This window comes from Phocoena sinus, chromosome 9 (genome assembly GCF_008692025.1).
Source record: "Phocoena sinus isolate mPhoSin1 chromosome 9, mPhoSin1.pri, whole genome shotgun sequence".
In the NCBI taxonomy this organism is placed as follows: domain Eukaryota; kingdom Metazoa; phylum Chordata; class Mammalia; order Artiodactyla; family Phocoenidae; genus Phocoena; species Phocoena sinus.
Window position 1 is genome coordinate 77,418,040 of NC_045771.1, and position 16,819 is coordinate 77,434,858.

The 16,819-nt window shown below is 38.0% G+C and overlaps 1 protein-coding gene across 2 annotated transcripts in view; it reads right to left on the reverse strand.

Annotated features, from left to right (window-relative positions):
* Nucleotides 1-16,819, reverse strand: part of GRM3 (glutamate metabotropic receptor 3) — a 235,026-nt gene that overhangs the window by 24,767 nt on the left and 193,440 nt on the right. For both annotated transcript variants that reach the window (XM_032643200.1, XM_032643201.1), the window contains exon 4: nucleotides 429-1,495. In XM_032643200.1, the coding sequence (XP_032499091.1) occupies nucleotides 429-1,495 (1,067 nt within the window). The remainder of the gene's footprint in view (nucleotides 1-428; nucleotides 1,496-16,819) is intronic.

Here is a 16,819-nt window from a genome sequence, read left to right on the forward strand (position 1 = left end):
CTGCTTTAATTTACAGATCCATCTGTGGTAGCCAGGTCCTCTCGTGTCTAATTTAAAGTCTTATTATCTTGGCATTCACTTTCTAAATTAAATTAAAAGTTTTAAGGGGCGTGTGCGTGCGTGGGTGCGTGTGTGTGTGTATTATACTTTTCTCCCACTAGATTATAAATTGCTTGAATGACCATGCCATTTACATTTATGTTCCTCTCTGTGCCTAGCACAATGCTTTCCACATAGCAAGCACTAATTAAATGTTTTAAAACATATTGAATTAATTTCCATATACAATATGGTGGTTCATGATGGCATTTCTAATTTAGCTACCTAATTGCTGAGATGAAATAAAAGGAGTCTCTTTTAAATTTGACATACCAAAACAGTGGCAGGATACAAGAAGAAGGAAAAGGAGAAACCATTCCGAGACTTACTCTGTAGTCACTTGAAGTCACATAAAATATAGGGAGGAAGGCCAACCAGATGATGCATGTGGTGTACATGGTAAAACCAATGAACTTGGCTTCGTTGAAATTTTCTGGGCACTTCCGCGTTTTGAAGGCGTACACAGTGCATAAGATGACCAGGACCACATCGTAGGTAAGTGAGATCAACATGCTGGAATCTTTGACATTGCATTTTAAGATGACTGTTTCCCGCTTCTCTGGAAGGGTGTACCGCCTGGTGCCTGGAACCTCCAGGATGAGCCACACAGACACTACCACGATTTGCACCAGTATCAGACCCAGGCAGATGAAAACCTGAGAACTTGGGCTGATGAATTTTGGCCTCTGAGCGCCATTCTTTACCCCATCGAAGACACGGGCAATGCAGTTTGTCTTGGTCAGCAGGGCTGAGTAACAGACAGCGAAGGAGGTCCCCAGCCCTAGTCGGCGCAATGCACAGATGACTGGTGACGGCTTGGAAATGAAGAAGAATGTCATGCAATAGGACAGGCCAACCCCAAACAGCAAGATGTAGCAGAGCTCCCGGCCCGATGCTTTGACTAACGGTGTGTTGTTGTGTTTGATAAAGACAGTCACAACCACGCATGTGCACATAAAACCCAGGCAGGCAATGGTGACTGGACCAATGGCCCAGGCATCTTGCCACCTGATGTAGTCCTCAGGAAGGTCAAAGCAGCCAGATAGGTCTGCAGTGGGCCACTGCCCAAGGCCGCAATCCATACAGGTAAACTCGTCAGCCAGGTATTCGTAGGGCTCGCAGGGGATGCAGATCCAGCAGCAGACATCCCCTGGTTGCATATTCTTCATTTCATTGGGTGCACAGGGGTCGCTGCACTGGGACGTGGGGATTGAGTTCCGGGACCAGTGGATAGAGTCGACGTCTACTGATAAGGTTTCTGCCCAATGACCAACCTTCAGGTAGGAATACTTGCCGCCCATGTACTGGAAGTTGAACACGTTGTAACGTCCCATTCCGTCTCCAAAAGTGTCAAACTTGACAATGCTATCTGCACCTTTATTTGGGTTGAATGGAGCTGCGACATGTAAAGTAAAAGAAAAGAAAAAAAAGAACACTGTTTAGGTGTCTTAAGTGTGATCGGTCAATGACTTTATATCGTACACTTAGCAAAACTGAAATAACAGGGAACAGGGATTCCAAGGCTGAGATAATTTATCAATTACCATTGAATTTACATAGTAAAAGCTACTGGAGTCTTCAAGCATTCATCAGTTCACTCGCTTAACATTCCTGAGTGCCTCCTGTGTGCCAAGTGCCAGTGATGGTCATGAGTACAATACGGTGTCTGCCTTCAAAGGAGCTGATTATTTAACAGGGAAACCGGTGAACAGGTGTTCATATTTTATGTGGTATATAAATATTCATTCCTTGAAAGACTCCACAATAGGAATTGGACAAAACTTCGAATCTCACCTCTATTACGTATTTATATATTTATGTACAGAAATTAAATATTTTCATGAAGCTATATAATTAAAAGGAGGAATTTTTCTCCTTCAAATCAAGAAAAAAATTTTCATTATAAATGGATGGTATGTTTCTTTTAAAGAGTTTAGGTAATTCAGAAGGAAAGAAAAAAAGAACACTCATCCATAATCCTTCAGCTGTAGTATTTTCGTGTTTTGGAGGCTATTCATTCTGACTACATATTTGCATGTGTCTGTGTATAGCATACTCCTATCCACATATATACAACCTGAATATTCTGAAGGCACCTACAGTAGAAGCTAGGTAATTGCTTTAAAGTTTGTTCCTGACTGTACAGGATCGGTAGCCCTCAACCCTGTCCCTTTCTTATAGCCAGTGCCTAAGAGGATCGCCTCTCTAAGCATCTCTGGTTCCTCTCTCTCTTCCAGCTGCTGCTCATCATGTCTCTCTTGCCAACATCAGCTGCCATTCTGTTCACCATTTTTATGCCACCTTCTCTGGTCTGCTCTGTGTCTACTATTTCACACTGCCGACCTTTACTCTTTCCTTAAACGTAGAAGAAGGAGGCTGATGTCTCTGATGCACAGACAATCTTTATTAGTCAGGGTATGCTTGCCTCTGTTGGTAAATAGACCCCAAATTGTTTAAGGGCTCAAACACAATGGAAGTTTATTTTTCCCTTGTGCAGTAGGCTAAGGTCTTGGTGGGTGGGTATCTCTCCTCCACACAGTGATTCAGGAACCCACGTTCCTTCCATCTTGAAGCTGTACCAATTCCTAGGGCCTCCTTCTCATCGGCATCCATGCAGTGGAAGGAGAAAACGAGTATGAATTAGGTACACCTGCTTCCTCAAAGTGTAACCCTGGAAGTGGCACGTGCTTTTATTCACATTTATTGACTAGAAATTAGTTACAGGGTCACACCCAACTTCGAGAGCAGCTGGGAAATGTGGCTTAGCTGATGTGCCCAACTACAGCTATGGATGAGAAAGGGGAATTTGCAGGACACTGCAGTCTCTTACTCTGCAGGTCTTTGCTGTCTTTACTACCTCCTCCCTGAGCTCCGTCCTGTCTTCTCTGGGGCTCATGTTGTTCCAGCCAGCGGGAAACAGCTTCCTCTTCTTGGGTCTAGTTATTTTATGGAGGAAAGGGTCCCTCAATGAGTTGCTTGGGTCCTTGGTAAAAGAAAACCTCACATTTCACCTAACAGCTCTTGCCTACATAGGATGCATAGATGCCCCTGGAGTGTCAGGCTTGGTGTTTCCAGTAATGTGTTGTACCATATATATCAAGTCTGTTAGCAAATGTAATTCAATATGCCACATTTATTCCTCACTTATTGTGATTTATTTTCCTTTAGTGATCTTGTTATCTCACATTTGACTTTCCTAAACTTCACCTAGCTTTCTGCCACATTCTTCAAACCCATCACCTATGTCTGTGTGTGTCTCTACTGCAGTTGGGGATTGGCTTCAAGTTCATAGCGAGACACGCTGTAGTCGTAGATGAGTGCGTGATTTTGGATTTAGATGGACTATGTGTGATTGTCATCTCTGCCTTTTAATAGTTGTATGTCCTTAGGCAAGTTAACCTTTCTGACTCTGTTTCCTAATCAACAAATTATAATATAAATAACAAATTATAAATAACTGTAAAAATGCTAAATAAATTGATCATTTTCTACTGGTTTATAACATTTGCCAGATACTAAATTGTGAGATAATTCATTTCTCTCTGTTATTTGTTGTTTCTCTTTCCACGGCAGTATGATCTTTTTTGCAACTACTACAGCTTTAGACTATGTTTTAATATGTTAGAACAGATGAACATAGGAAACATGAAACATTATTGCTATATTTTCAGGAGTAGGAATCAATACCACAATTCCTAGATCACAGACAACTAAATTTATTTAGTCCATGCTTAGAAAACTTTCATTAAAAATTTTAGAGACTCCTTTCACATGTTACCAATAAATAAAATGTTGAATATTTTAACATAGTTTACATCAAGTATAAGAACCTCAGATGTGTTATTAATTTTTTTTATTCTCAACTACACAGTCCATCTCCACCAGTGTTCAGTGGATGTTATTAGGTCATTCTGGAAAAGATTTGTAAAATAAATATGTTTTATAGCTTTAAATATTTCACTATTTTCACAGCTATTCTTGAATATAAAGTTTCTTAAAAATAATATATTTGAAAGGTGACAAAACTGGTTGTTTTGCGTAATCTGAGCCGGAGAGGGTTATTGGTAAGATCGTTGGCATGTGAGCTAATAATATAAACACTAAAGATGTAAAACATTCCTTTTATAAATCTTTTATGGAAATCATCTGATATCATTAACTGAATATTGGAACAGACTGGTGGCCTAGTTGAGAATAACAAAACTAATAACACATCTAGGGTCTTAACACTTGATATAAAATGTTTTAAAATAGTCAACATTTTACTTATTTGTAACATGTAAAAGGAATACCTGGAATTTTTTTTTTTTTTTTTTTTGCAGTACACGGGCCTCTCACTGTTGTGGCCTCTCCCGTTGCGGAGCACAGGCTCCGGACGCGCAGGCTCAGCGGCCATGGCTCACGGGCCCAGCCGCTCCACGGCATGTGGGATCTTCGCAGACCGGGGCACGAACCCGTGTCCCCTACATCGGCAGGCGGACTCTCAACCACTGCGCCACCAGGGAAGCCCAGAATACCTGAAATTTTTAATGCCTCTTTTCTAAGCATAGAATAAACAAACTTAGCTTGATGTAACATAAGAATTCTGATATTGATTCCTACTCATGAAAATCTGGTAATAATATTTCAATTCCCATTTTTTTCTTAATCGTTTGAATATACAGAGCATTGATAGGCTTTTTAAAGAGCCTAAATGAGGAGTTTAGCTCTGGCTTTTACAAAATATAGGCACTTTTTTTTAACTGGAGTACAATTGCTTTACAATGTTGTTAGTTTCTGCTGTACAAAGAAGTGAATCAGCTATATGTATACGTATATCCCCTCCTCTTGGACCTCCCTCCCCCCCCCTCCTTCCCACCCATCTACGTCATCACAGAGCACAGAGCTGAGCTCCCTGTGCTATATAGCAGGTTCCCGTTAACTGTCTATTGTACACATGGCAGTGTATATATGTCAATCCTAATCTCCCAATTCATCCCACTCTCCCCTTCCCCTCCTGTGTCCACTCTTCCGTTCTCTACGTCTGCGTCTCTGTTCCTGCCCTGCAAACAGGTTCATCTGTGCCATTTTTCTAGATTCCACATATATGCGTCAATATACGTTTGTTTTTCTCTTTCTGATTTCACTCTGTATAACAGACTCTAGGTCCATCCACATCTCTACAAATGACCCAATACCCTGAGAAAACCATATTTCAAAAAGACACATGTACCCCAATGTTCATTGCAGCACTATTCACAATAGCCCGGACGTGGAATCTACCTAATGCCCATCGACAGATGAATGGGTAAAGAAGATATGATACATATATACAATGGAATATTAATCAGCCATAGAAAGGAATGAAATTGGGTCATTTATAGCCACTATTTTTCATTAGGCTATTTTATTTTTTAATTGTTTTGAATTTTATTTATTTTTCATACAGCAGGTTCTTACTAGTTATCCATTTTATACATATTAGTGTATACATGTCAATCCCAGTCGCCCAATTCATCACACCACCACCCCACGCCCACCACCAATTTTACCCCTTGGTGTCCATACGTTTGTTCTCTACATCTGTGTCTCAATTTCTACCCTGAAGACCGGGTCATCTGTACCATTTTTCTATGTTCCACATATATGCGTTAATATACGATATTTGTTTTTCTCTTTCTGGCTTACTTCACTCTGTATGACAGTCTCTAGATCCATCCACGTCTCTACAAATGACCCAATTTCGTTCCTTCTTAAGGCTAATATTCCATTGTATATATGTAACCACATCTTCTTTATCCATTCGTCTGTCAATGGGCATTTAGGTTGTTTCCATGACCTGGCTATTGTAAATAGTGCTGCAGTGAACATTGGGGTACATGTATCTTTTTGAATTATGGTTTTCTCTGGGTATATGTGCAGTAGTGGGATTGCTAGATCATATGGTAATTCTATTTTTAGTTTTTTAAGGAACTGCCATACTGTTCTCCATACTGGCTGTGTCAATTTACATTCCCACCAACAGTGCAAGAGGGTTCCCTTTTCTCCACACCCTCATCAGCATTTGTTGTTTGTAGATTTTCTGATGATGCCCACTCTGGTGTGAGGTGATACCTCATTGTAGTTTTGATTTGCATTTCTCTAATAATTAGTGATTTGAGCAGCTTTTCATGTGCTTCTTGGCTATGTGTAGGTCTTGTTTGGAGAAATGTCTGTCTAGGTCTTCTGCCCATTTTTGAATTGGGTTGTTTGTTTTTTTAATATTGAGCAGCATGAGCTGTTTATATATTTTGGAGATTAATCCTTTGTCCGTTGATTCACTTGCAAATATTTTCTCCCATTCTGAGGGTTGTCTTTTCCTCTTGTTTATGGTGTCCTTTGCTGTACAAAAGCTTTTAACTTTCATTAGGTCCCATTTGTTTATTTTTGTTTTTATTTCCACTACTCTAGGAGGTGGGTCAAAAAAGATCTTGCTGTGATTTATGTCAAAGAGTGTTCTTCCTATGTTTTCCTCTAAGAGTTTTATAGTGTCTGGTTTTACATTTAGGTCTCTAATCCATTTTGAGTTTATTTTTGTGTATGGTGTTAAGGAGTATTCTAATTTCATTCTTTTATATGTAGCTGTCCAGTTTTCCCAGCACCACTTATTGAAGAGACTGTCTTTTCTCTATTGTATATCCTTGCCTCCTTTGTCATAGATTAGTTGACCATAGGTGCATGGGTTTATCTCTGGGCTTTCTATCCTGTTCCATTGGTCTATATTTCTGTTTTTGTGCCAGTACCATATTGTCTTGATTACTGTAGCGTTGTAGTATAGTCTGAAGTCAGGGAGTCTGATTCCTCCAGCTCCGTTTTTATTTCTCAAGATTGCTTTGGCTCTCCGGGATCTTTTGTGTCTCCATGCAAATTTTAAGATTTTTTTGTTCTAGTTCTGTAAAAAATGCCATTGGTAATTTAATAGGGGTTGCATTGAATCTGTAGATTGCTTTGGGTAGTATAGACATTTTCACAATGTTGACTCTTCCAATCCAAGAACATGGTATATCTCTCCATCTGTTGGTATCATCTTTAATTTCTTTCATCAGTGTCTTATAGTTTTCTCCATACAGGTCTTTTGTCTCCCTAGGTAGGTTTATTCCTAGGTATTTTATTCTTTTTGTTGCACTGGTAAATGGGAGTGTTGCCTTAATTTCTCTTTCAGAGTTTTCATCATTAGTGTATAGGAATGCAAGAGATTTCTGTGCATTAATTTTGTATCCTGCAAATTTACCAAATTCATAGATTAGCTCTAGTAGTTTTCTGGTGGCATTTTTAGGATTCTCTCTATATAGTATCGTGTCATCTGCAAACAGTGACACTTTTACTTCTTCTTTTCCAATTTGTATTCCTTTTATTTCTTTTTCTCCTCTGATTGCCGTAGCTAGGACTTCCAAAACTATGTTGAATAATAGTGGCGAGAGTGGACATCCTTGTCTTGTTCCTGATCTTAGAGGAAATGCTTTCAGTTTTTCACTATTGAGAATGATGTTTGCTCTGGGTTTGTCATATATGGCCTTTATTATGTTGAGGTAGTTTCCCTCTGTGCCCACTTTCTGGAGAGTTTTTATCATAAGTGGGTGTTGAATTTTGTCAAAAGCTTTTTCTGCATCTATTGAGATGATCATATGGTTTTTATTCTTCAGTTTGTTAATATGGTGTATCACATTGATTGATTTGCGTATATTGAAGAATCCTTGCATCCCTGGGATAAATCCCACTTGATCATGGTGTATGATTCTTTTAATGTGTTGTTGGATCCTGTTTGCTAGTATTTTGTTGAGGATTTTGGCATCTGTATTCATCAGTGATATTGGTCTGTAATTTTCTTTTATTGTAGTATCTTGTATCAGGGTGATGGTTTCCTCATGGATTGAGTTTGGGAGTGTTCCTTCCTCTGCAATTTTTTGGAAGAGTTTGGAAAGGATGGGTGTTAGCTGTTCTCTAAATGTTTGATAGAGTTCACCTGTGAAGCCATGTGGTCCTGGACTTTTGTTTGTTGGAAGATTTTTAATCACAGTTTCAATTTCATTACTTCTGATTGGTCTGTTCATATTTTCTATTTCTTCCTGGTTCAGTTTAAGAAGGTTATATCTTTTTAAGAATTTGTCCATTTCTTCCAGGTTGTCCATTTTATTGGCATAGAGTTGCTTGTAGTAGTCTCTTAGGATGCTTTGTATTTCTGCGGTGTCTGTTGCAACTTCTCCTTTTCCATTTCTGATTTTCTTGATTTGAGTCCTCTTCCTCTTTTTCTTGATGAGTCTGGCTAATGGTTTATCAATTTTGTTTATCTTCTCAAAGAACCTGGTTTTAGTTTTATTGATCTTTGCTATTATTTTCTTTGTTTCTATTTCATTTATTTCTGCTCTGATCTTTATGATTTCTTTCCTTCTGCTAACTTTGGGTTTTGTTTGTTCTTCTTTCTCTAGTTCCTTTAGGTGTAAGGTTAGATTGTTTATTTGAGATTTTTCTTGTTTCTTGAGGTAGGCTTGTATTGCTATAAACCTCTCTCTTAGAACTGCTTTTGCTGCCTCCCATAGGTTTTGGATCATCGTGTTTTCATTGTCATTTGTCTCTAGGTATTTTTTGATTTCCTCTTTGATTTCTTCAGTGATCTCTTTGTTATTTAGTAATGTATTGTTTAGCCTCCATGTGTTTGTGTTTTTTACAGTTTTTTCTCTGTAATTGATTTCTAATCTCGTAGCGTTGTGGTCAGAAAAGATACTTGAAATGATTTCAATTTTCTTAAATTTACTGAGGCTGGATTTGTGAACCAAGGTGTGATCTATCCTGGAGAATGTTCCGTGCGCACTGGAGAAGAAAGTGTAATCTGCAGTTTTTGGATGGAATGTTCTATAAATATCAATTAAATCTATCTGGTTTATTGTGTCATTTATAGCTTGTGTTTCCTTATTAATTATCTGTTTGGGTGATCTGTCCATTGGTGTAAGTGAGGTGTTAAAGTCCCCCACTATTATTGTGCTACTGTCAATTTCCTCTTTTATAGCTGTTAGCAGTTGCCTTATGTATTGAGGTGCTCCTTTGTTGGGTGCATATATATTTATAATTGCTATATCTTCTTCTCAGATTGATCATTATGTAGTGTCCTTCCTTGTCTCTTGTGGCATTCTTTATTTTAAAGTGCATTTGATCTAATATGAGTATTGCTACTCCAGCTTTCTTTTGATTTCCATTTGCATGGAATATCTTTTTTCATCCCCTCAGTTTTAGTCTGTATGTGTCCCTGGGTCTGAAGTGGGTCTCTTGTAGACAGCATATATATGGGTCTTGTTTTTGTATCCGTTCAGCGAACCTGTGTCTTTTTGTTGGAGCATTTCATCCATTCACGTTAAAGTAATTATTAATATGTATGTTTCTATTACCATTTTCTTAATTGTTTTGGGTTTGTTTTTGTGGGTCTTTTTCTTCTGTTTTGTTTCCCACTTAGAGAAGTTCCTTTAGCATTTGTTGTAGAGCTGGTTTGGTGGTGCTGCATTCTCTTAGCTTTTGCTTCTCTGTAAAGCTTTTGATTTCTCCATCGAATCTGAATGAGATCCTTGCTGGGTAGAGTAATCTTAGTTGTAGGTTCTTCCTTTTCATCACTTTAAATATGCCATGTCACTCCCTTCTGGCTTGTAGAGTTTCTGCTGAGAAATCAGCCATTACCCTTATGGGAGTTCCCTCGTATGTTATTTGTCAGTTTTCCTTTGCTGCTTTCAATAATTTTTCTTTGTCTTTAATTTCTGCCCATTTGATTACTATGTGTCTCAGTGTGTTTCTCCTTGGGTTTATCTTGTATGGGATTCTCTGCACTTCCTGGACTTGGGTGGCAATTTCCTTTCCCATGTTAGGGAAGTTTTCGACTATAATCCCTTCAGATATTTTCTCGGGTCCTTTCTCTCTCTCTTCTCCTTCTGGGACCCCTATAATGTGAATGTTGTTGCGTTTAATGTTGTACCGGAGATCTCTTAAGGTGTCTTCATTTGTTTTCATTCTTTTTTCTTTATTCTGTTCTGTGGCAGTGAATTCCACCATTCTGTCTTCCAGGTCACTTATCCATTCTTTTGCCTCAGTTATTCTGCTGTTGATTCCTCCTAGTGTAGTTTTCATTTCAGTTATTGTATTGTTCATCTGTTTGTTTGTTCTTTAATTCTTTTAGGTCTTTGTTAATCATTCCTTGTCTCTTCTCAGTCTTTGCCTCCATTCTTTTTCCGAGTTCCTGGATCACCTTCACTATCATTATTTTGAATTCTTTTTCTGGAAGGTTGCCTATCTCCACTTCATTTAGTTGTTTTTCTGGGGTTTTATCTTGTTCCTTCATCTGGTACATAGCCCTCTGCCTTCTCATCTAGTGTATCTTACTGTGAATGTGGTTTTTGTTCCACAGGCTGCAGGACTGTAGTTCTTGCTTCTGCTGTCTGCCGTCTGGTGGATGAGGCTATCTAAGAGGCTTGTGCAAGTTTCCTGATGGGAGGGACTGGTGGTGGGTAGAGCTGGCTGTTGCTCTGTAGGCTATTTTAAATCAGTGGGTGCAGAATATAGGTAGACTTTCATCAGTTTTTTTTCCTTCCTACCTTTTTTGTTGTTGTTGTTAGTGGCAATTTTATTTTATTTTTTATTTTTAGGTTTTAATTTTTTGTTTTTATACAATTTTTACGTCACTTTACAGTTACAGTTATTACAAATATTGGCTATATTCCCTGTGTTGTACAACACATCCTTAAGTCTTGTCTTATACCTAATAGTATGTACCTCCCACACCCCTCCCCTATTTTGCCCCTCCCCTCGCTGGTAACCACTAGTGTTTTCTCTCTTCTTTTATATTATATTCACTAGTTTGCTGTATTTTTTTTTAATATTTCACATATAAGCGATAACATATAGTATTTGTCTTTCTCTGTCTGACTTATTTCATTTCGTGTAATGCCCTCCAAGTGCATCCATGTTGCTGCAAATGGCAAAATTTCATTTTTTTAATGTCTGAGTTGTATTCCATTGTATATATATACCACAGCTTCTTTATCCATTCCTCTGTTGATGGACACTTAGGTTGTTTATGTCTTGGCTATTGTAAATAATGCTGCTATGAACATTGGGGTTCAAATTAGTGTTTTAGGTTTCGTTGGATATATACCCAGGAATGGGATTGCTAGGTCAACTACTTTCTGAACTTTTTATTTTGAAAAATTTCAAAGCTACAGTAATGATGAAAGAAAAGTATAATGGACATGATTGCATCACCTAGAATTGCAATCACCTTGATTGCAATCACCTAGAATTAACGAATTGTGAACGTTTTGTCGCATTATACGATTCTTGCACATATGTACCAGGAACATGTAAATGAATGTTGGTAGTACCGTATATAAGTGAAAAAAAAAAACCCAACTGGAATCAACACCAGTTTCCAACAGCAATAACAAATTATTTTGTGCATTATTAACAATATTATATTGTTGTGAAATTAAAGTGACAACAGGTAAATGTATTTTAAAAGCTATAATGTGCAAAAAGACAATGTAACTCCACTTTCATAAAGTTCTAAGATAACACTAAGTTGTAAGATAAACACATCTAAACGTATCATTTGGGAACACATACAGAAGTGATAAATGAATGGTAATGAATAAAGTAAATGAATGATAATGACAAAATTCAGGATAGTGCCTATGGGATGGAGTGGTGGTATGCAAAGGATGGGATAGGGAAGAGCACAAAGGTGGATGCCAATTTATTACATTCTGTTTCTTGTTTGGATGGGGTGTTTTTCATGGATGAGTATTTTATTGTTGTGCTCCATAAATTGCACTGAGTTAAGTATATTATTTGTATGGTTTAGTATTTCATAATAAAAGTATATAAAAATTAAAATTTGAGGATATACTATTCCAGACACAAATAAAATATATTAATTAATCTTGTCATTCTAGGGGACTAATGCTGCAAGATTTACTTCTCCTGACTCTCCCATGTGGGGACTGGGAATGTAGTAATGATCAACTGCTTCTGTTGATACAATGAATTCCTAAGAGATTTGCTAAGATATATTGGAAAAACTAGTTTATATATACAAATTATAATCAGAAAGAAAACATTCCACTTAAATGGCATCAAAAACAATTTTAAAAAAACCTCAGGATAAATTTAACAAAATAAGTGAACGACCTTTGTGAACACTGATTCTGGAATCAGTGAAAAGATATACCACGTTCTTGGATAGTATTTGATTCTCTCTTAGTTGATTTTAATAATAATAATGATGATAGTAATAATATATAAATAATAAATTTCAATAAAAATTCCAACTTTTTATAAAAAAAAAAGTTGACCTCAAAGTTCATATGGAAAAATAATTCATTAAGAATAGCCAGGAAAAAGAAGAGCAGTGAGGGAGCATTAGCACTACCAGATATTAATACATATTATAATGCCTCGCTCATTAAGACAGTGTTGTCCTGAATCATGAATGCATGGAGAAGAACCAGTGGAGTTATATGAGATATCCATAAATAGACCCAGTTTACCTGAAGACAAGGAATGCTATACAGCTCTGAAGAGAAATGAGGAAGTGTTCTATGTTGCACATATTTTGAAGCTATAAAAAAATCTAAAAGTCACACGATTATCTGTAAAACAAAGTATAATACAGTTAATTTAACATTTAATATGCTATCTTTTATGTAAATGGAGAAAACAGAAGAATCTATTCTTTTTTCTCTTCTATGCATAAAGGAACTCTGGAAGGATGCCCAGGGATAGCAGCTATCAATGGCAAGAGATGCGAAGCGAGCAGATGCATGGCAAAGATGGGAGGGAAATTTTTACCAAATTCTTTTATGTATTTTTTGTGTTTTGAAGCATATGATTTTATTACCTATTCAAAATATAATAATAAAAAAGGAAAACATACATTTACAGTCAAGGATCACCAATATTTGAGTAAACTTCTAACCTGAAAGAGAAAGACTGAAACCATCAGAAAAGGAAACTTGGATAGAATAGAGGCAGTGAAGGGAGCAAAAGACGAAAGCTTTAAAACAATAATGAGCTCAGAGAGATAAGAAAAGATGCTGCGTGTATGATAGGTACAGTCTATCCTTACAAAGGAACATTCAGAGAACAAGAATGAACTTTTGGAAATGAAAGCAGAAATAGAAATTCAGTATAAGAATTGAAAGTTAAATTTGAGAAAACTCTTAAATTTTGACAAAAATGCTGAGAAGGAAAGTAGAAAATAAAACAAAAAATTGAGAACATTCTGTGGAATTTCAACAGTCAACCAACAGACCTTTGAGAAAGACAGAAAGAGAAAATGGAGGACATTATCAAAAGAGTCAAAGTAAATAATTGAATGAACTTGGCCTGGGAAAGGGTGACAAGAGACTCTTGCTCTTTCTCATAAGCTTGTCAAAGTCACGTAAAAAAATTATGTACTTTTGATAAAAATAAATTATAAAGTTGAAAAAAGTGCAAAGAATAATTGAGCTAGGTCAGCTTGCAAAGTAAACAAATTAGGAAAATGATACTGCTGCAAATATTATCACAAGTGCTTGACAGGTGGGTGGTGAACAAGCAAATAGTCCTTTGGTGGAGTTTTGTTTTTTAATATAAATTTTCCCCTTACTAAATTTGTCTCATTAAACATCTAACAAAATGTGGTCTAGCGTCTAAATCGTTTAAATCAAGAAAGCATATTAAAGTATTTCAAATGAACACATTACAAATTTTGAACAAAAATCCATTGTCAGCAGAAGTGTCCTGATCTGTAGTTTGGAATAAAGAGCTGCTATGTCTATACTTAGAAGGAAAAAGAATGAAAGGAGAACCTAGAAGAAAAAGGTAAACCACGTCGGTCAAATATTTCACAACGGAGAATAGTCATCCTGTACCGGAATGCTGAACCAAACACGACCGGCCCAAGAGGCAGGTAGGAAAACCCAGCGCTTTCTCAGGTGCTGCTGGGGTGACTTGAAGTGACAGAGCAGCGTGAAAGTATTGATCCTGTCGCCTTCCTGATGCGCTTAGCATTGCCTCTGAGTCAGACGGCTCATCTGGGAAATAGTTCAAGTCCAGTGAACCGGAAGCATGGTTCTCTGGAGCTGAGCTGTACAGGAAGCTCTGGAGTTTCCTATTTCTCCAGTTGAATCTCCCCAAGGGAGCAAGCATCACTCAACATGGAAAAGTAAATCACTTCACCTTCGTTGTTGTTGTAACAGCATGAAAAAACCCAAACTAAAGGGGTCGGGGGAAGAACTGGAAAGATGGCGGAGAGTTTTTTGTTTTTTTTCACAAAGACTTAGAACCTTCTCCAAAATCTGCTTCACTGCCCCTAGTGCCTCAAAATCAGGTCCTCATTTTACAGAAGGAACCTGATCTGGCCTTGAGTCAGGAGAATGACTTCTCAGTTTAGCTCATCAACCAATTAGTTCTGACCCCAGTTTCAAATGGATTTATTCGAGAAGTTTTGTACCAAGGTGACCAGCCCTCCTAGGGCTCATTTCACAGAGACAAGGCAAGTCTATGCCTTACAAATATCATAGGTCAATAGCAGGAGAAAATTAAATCAGTTATTTTTTCCTCTCAGACAGAAGTCCAATTAAGGTAGGACAGTAACGTGGCTCTTAATAGGCTCTCAGTAATGGGAATATAACTGCCGCTGCTTGGGTTCACATCCATAAATACTAATGAAGATTGCAAAAGCTACCAGCAGCAGTATGGCTCCAATTTTACAACCGGGCCATCAGTGAAATTTCCGTGAACTATTTTGATGGATTGGAATAAATACATAGATGAGAAGACAGAAAATGGCTTTTCCTTTGAAAGACCTTGTTTAGGGGTCAAGGGGTGAAGAAATCAAAATCCTTTGGCTAGAGCCAACAGAATCTTTTACAGACATCATGCGGCAGGAAGACAGGAAAGAATAAAAATGAACCCTCAGCTCTCTGTAATTAATTTACCTACCGATTAGGAACACAATTGCTGAAGCGTTTCCATGGTTATTTATCAACTGAGAGTAGCTTCTGGGGCAGAGCACCATCTAGATGTTGAGGTGCTGTCTCACACATGAAAAATGCTCGATAAGTACCTAAGGTGCTAGCGAGAGTGAGTGTTCTAGAAAAGCGATCGAAAGAACAAGCATGTTTTAGGGTGTTAAGACTTTGGTAAAGACCTCTCTTCAGTTCTCCTGAAAAGTTAGCACAGATAACACTTCTGATGCTTCATTATGTTTTTTACTGGTTTCCCTACCTAGAATCTACATATTATGGCTGAAATGTTAAGCACTCAAGGCAGCTCAGAAAGGAACAATCTACTCTTAGACTAAGAATGAAGAGTGTGGAGGCAAGGCACAGAGAAAATAGCAGTGAGTGGAAATTAGTGAGATTCCCATCTCCCTCAACCCCAGTTCGGGGAGCAGGCTTAGGGCCTGTCTTTGCTTATTTTTTTCATTTTAGCTGGAAGGTTCACGGTGGCCCCTGAATCTTTGGTTAGGGACCCTCTTTAGTGTGAGCTCATGTAACTATCACATCTTTTTCTACTCTTTCTTTCCCAAGTCCTGATCTCCATTACATCATCTACTGCTTTTCTCACGTTGCCCTATGATGAGATTTTTAAAAACTTTTAATGGAAATACATATACAGAAAAAGGGTAGAAATAAGAGAATTATCACAAAGTGAAAACTCCTATGTGACATTATGGATGTTAGGAGAGGGAACATTACCAGTCCCCTTGTTCCTGTTCTACCCTTCCTTCTTCCCAAAGATAACCACCATCATACTTTTAGGACCATGAACAAGTGTTACCTGATATTAAACTTTAGATTAATGTAGTGATCATAAAGTATGGATTATGTTATTTCTAATATCTTTTGCTCTAAATTAAGTTGGGTGAGATTCATTCAAGTAGTGTTGAGGTATATTTGGTTTACTTTTATCGCTGTATGGCATTTTAGTCTATAGACGTACCACAATTTTTTTAGCCATGCTTCTGTTGATGGACGCGTATTTTCTGTTTTACGTCTTTAGCTTATATGAATAATGCTGCATCTTTAGCTGGGTTATCCCAGAAGTAAACCTTAAGACTAGATTTGGGTTCAAATAGTTGATTTAGGAGTTTATAGGGAAATGGAGAAATAAGATATAGACAGGAATGAATCCAATACAGAGTATGTGGATGAGCGCCAGTGGGCCTCATTCTCCCTGGGGTCCTTTGGGAGAGAGCATAGAATGGGGGTTGGGACAGAATACCACAGCTACTCACTAGCTTGGATGGAACAGCTCTTGTTTGTCATTGGTTGACGGCTGCTCCAGGGTTTGTAACTTCAGGCCTTTCAGCTGCTCTAGGTAAGGCACAGCACGGCCCTGTGGCCAGAGAAAGCTGCCTGGCAGAGGGTCACAGATTAGGAAGCCCTTGACATGTATGAGAACAGAGTGCTAAGGGGATTTGGGAGAGGCACAGAGAGCATCTCCTACATGCTGTGACCGTTCCAATCCATGTGTGCATTTCTGGTGTGTGTGTGTGTGTGTAGGTGTACGAGTGTACAAATATTTGTACATGTATGCAGGAGTGAAACCGCTACGTATGTGAGCTCCAGTTGCTTTACTCCCTGAATGGTGCTGCTTTTGAACTTTAGCAGTTCTGGTGGGAATGTAGTGATATCTCAAACATTGTGCCATTAGGCTACCAGTTCCTCCTCTGTGCTGACAG